This window comes from Medicago sativa, chromosome 8 (genome assembly GCF_051527215.1).
Source record: "Medicago sativa cultivar Bolivia chromosome 8, Bolivia_mono, whole genome shotgun sequence".
Taxonomy (NCBI): Eukaryota; Viridiplantae; Streptophyta; class Magnoliopsida; order Fabales; family Fabaceae; genus Medicago; species Medicago sativa.
The window spans coordinates 18,511,908-18,515,460 of NC_140756.1; the positions used below are offsets into that span (position 1 = coordinate 18,511,908).

At 32.8% G+C, this 3,553-nt stretch overlaps 1 protein-coding gene across 1 annotated transcript; it reads left to right on the forward strand.

Annotated features, from left to right (window-relative positions):
• Nucleotides 1-35: 35 nt before the first annotated feature.
• LOC146897511 (uncharacterized) lies at nucleotides 36-1,437 on the forward strand. Its single transcript, XM_085733399.1, has one exon. The coding sequence runs from the start codon at nucleotides 53-55 to the stop codon at nucleotides 1,256-1,258; it is 1,206 nt and encodes a 401-aa protein (XP_085589525.1). The 5' UTR covers nucleotides 36-52; the 3' UTR covers nucleotides 1,259-1,437.
• Nucleotides 1,438-3,553: the final 2,116 nt, after the last annotated feature.

The following is a 3,553-nucleotide window of genomic DNA, read 5'->3' on the forward strand; positions in this document are numbered from 1 at the left end:
TTTAATATACTATATGCAGTGATCGTCACAGGATAACATTAATTAATTAAAGATGGGTAGACGTAGAAGCAAGAAAAATATATCCAAGAAGAAGGGAATTTGCTCTAATTCAGTCTCTAACTCACATGATCACGTCGCTAAGAGTTGTAAAGTGATTTCAAAGGTGTTGCTTCCGGAAGACTTGATGTTTCATATCCTTACTTTGGTTCATCTTAACTGTCTGATTAACTCAGCAAGGTATGTTTGCAAAACTTGGGCTGCTACTATTGCCAGCTCCCTTTTTGTTGAAACGTGTGAAAGTCAGGCACGTTCTAAACCTGGTCTTTACGTTGAAAATCGCACAACACAAAGTAGTTCTTATTTTTTGGAATTTAAAGATGGTGTGAATGGCCAATTTGAAAGGACTAATTTGGGAACACTTCAAAAAATGGGAGATATAATGGGTACTTGTAATGGCATATTGTTGCTTTGGAATTTTGTTGATGATGATATTTTTGTCGCGAACCCCCTCCTCAAGTGCTGGCTTAGAATTCCTCCTTTTCCCATTTCTGAGAAACATATATTTGGCCTTAGACCTCGATGTGCAATAGCATGTGTTCCTGGCACTATCAAATTCAAGCTTTTCTTTGTAGATATCTTTTATAGTTCCTATGCTTTTTCGTATGTTTTCTATGTGCTAAGAATCGGAATAGATAACTCATGGAAAGAGATAGCTAGAAAAGAACATCCCTTTCATTATTTATGGCAACCACTTTACAATGGAAGCAATGATCTTTACTGGATAACGAACAAAGAAGTGATTGTGATGGATGTTGACAAGGAAATTATTCTACGAGAATATCCACTTCCCCAGGTGCCGAGTGGTGAGGATCCAACATATTTATGGATGGAAAATCGCCTTTCTTGCATTGTGTGTAAAGATCCTGATTGTAAAACATATAATATCTACATTTTGGATTTTGATTCAAGAAAATGGTCATTTTATCATCAGATGGAACTTTTTGATTGTGTGGCTTCTTGTGGTCATGAGCTTATTTTGTCTGAGGAATTTTGTTTGTGGATCGACGATCAAATCATATTTCAAGTAGCTTTAAATCAAAATCAAATAAGCAATATATTTCAAGGCATTGAAAACATGCATTTTGGTTACAATGTGAAGACCAGACAATTGACAAAGATTGAGGACATTGACGTGGGAGATTTTAAAGTATGGCTTCACACTAACCGCCTAGTTTCATTGTCCGGTACTCCAACATAGCTAATATTCTTGTTTTAGCATATGATAATGTAGTAGTATAAGTATTTATATTTTATATTTCTCTTAGCTGAAAAACAAAGTATTTATGTTTCTATTTTGATTTGGAAACACTTGATGCATTTTTGTTGAGTTTGTTTGGATTTTATTATTATATCTTTAACTCTGCTTATTCTAATTAATTATGACATGCTTGCACTTGAGATAAATCTTGTGCTCTGTTTCATTTCTTATCCTAGAAATAAATAAATACATACATATGATTTAAAATGTTCCAGATTGCTATAATTTGCACCAGCAAATCAGGTTTGCAGTTGAGTGTATGTCATTTACTGTTATAATTCTTTAATTTATGAGTGGGACTAGATGAGTGTATGTTATTGTTCTGAACTAGCATATTATGTAACTCATTATTCTTTGCTTTCTCTATTTTTATTGATAGATGTGGTGGACTTACTCTTGAATTTCTATATTCTCTTAGATTATAAGGTTGGCCAAACCATATGATACATTTTGTTAATGATGTAATTTCGGTCACAATGACTCCAATCATTCTCTGAACTTCTATTTATGAAGTGAATGAATAATGTTTAAGTTAATTATTTTGGACTGTAATTTGATTCCACGAAATATTAATTCTTTGGTTGTCTTTTCAATTAGAGCCCTATTCCATTTAATTGGACTTTGCATGCCATGCTTTTCAATTATTTGAAAGTGTTTATTGTTCAAAAAATAATTTGAAAATATCTTCCTTGTTCTCTTTCTGCTGTGTGTGTGAATATTTATGAGTTTTGTGTGTTTATTAAGGTATGGTATACTATATTAGCTATAATTAGTCGAGTAACAAACAATAGCAACAACAGTCAAGTCTTATCCTATTAAATGGAGTTTGTTAAATTCATTAAATTACACTATAATGTTTTATCATAAACCTTATTTTGATCCAAATCATTAATTTCTAAATCTTTACTAATAGTTTCTCTTGAAGTTTTTCTAAGTCTTCCTCTACCTTTTTTGATTTGACTCTCCACCATGTGATCTATTTTTCTTACTACAACATCTACGAGTCTTCTCTCTACATGTTCAAACCACTTAAGCCTATTTTTTTTACCATCTTTTCTACCATAAAAGACGTTAACCCATCTCTGTCTAATAGTGATATTTATAATTATATCCTTTCTATTCTTACTAGACATCCAATGCAACATCCTCATCTCCGCTATGCTGACTTTATTCTCGTGTTGGTTATTAACCGTCGAGCACTCCGTACCATACAACATCTTTGATATGACAGCTACCCGATAGAATTTTCTTTTCAACTTGAATGATATTTTTTTTTATCACATAGGGTGTGTATAACAACTAGTTCATCTGACCCAGAACTACAAACCACCGAAAAAGCCCAAACCACTTTCGTTTGACCTGATTCAGCCCATTTTGAAAAGGAAAAAAAAGGGTCGGTTGCCATTTTGTGATAACCGATTATTTTCATCTGTCACCAAACCACCATCATCTTCCACCACCGATCCTTACTTCTTTTAGGCATTTAAAAAAATGTATTGTAATCTCGTGAGTTTAACTCAGTTGGTAGGGAGATTGCATTATATTTGTAGGGTTATAGTTCGAACCCCACATTTCCCACATATTCATCTTAAGAGGTAAATTTCTAATTTGTAGACTACTTGTTCAAAAAAAGTGTGATTAATGTGTATGTATTATGCATAACTATTTATAAATTTCAAATAGAAGTGTTATGGATACTCTCTTTCTAACTCTCTGTCTAACATCCACTCTTTTATTTGATGAAATCAATGTGAATACCACATATTAAAAATGGATCCCACATAAAATTGTGAGGCTCACATGGGTTTTACCTAATAAAAAAATGAGTGTTAGAGATGGTGCTATAATGAGAGTGTTTCTAGCAAATATTTTTAATTTCAAAATACTGCCAATACTACCTTGCCATATAGAATATTGTCACTACCATTGAATTAGATGTAGCTGCCACTGCTCGTGTGTATTATTATTATACTAGTAAAGCCACACTCCTATATTACAAAATTGTCACTAGCAAAATTACCTAGAACCCACTTTAATTACACTATATACCCCATGGCAAAAGTAAGGTGTCGTATTCTAAAAAGGTCGCATGAGAGGGATTATGATAAGGAAAGTCTTGGTATTTATGCGGTCTAAGCAACACACCTCTCTTTCTTGGGAACTCCTTCTATGTACCATATACTTTATGAACTAAACTAACAGTTTAGTGAAAACTTAAATAACAGATTAATAACG

Coding starts and splice junctions, on each gene's coding strand:
- LOC146897511 (XM_085733399.1), top strand. CDS start 53: ATGGGTAGACGTAGAAGCAAGAAAAATATATCCAAGAAGAAGGGAATT.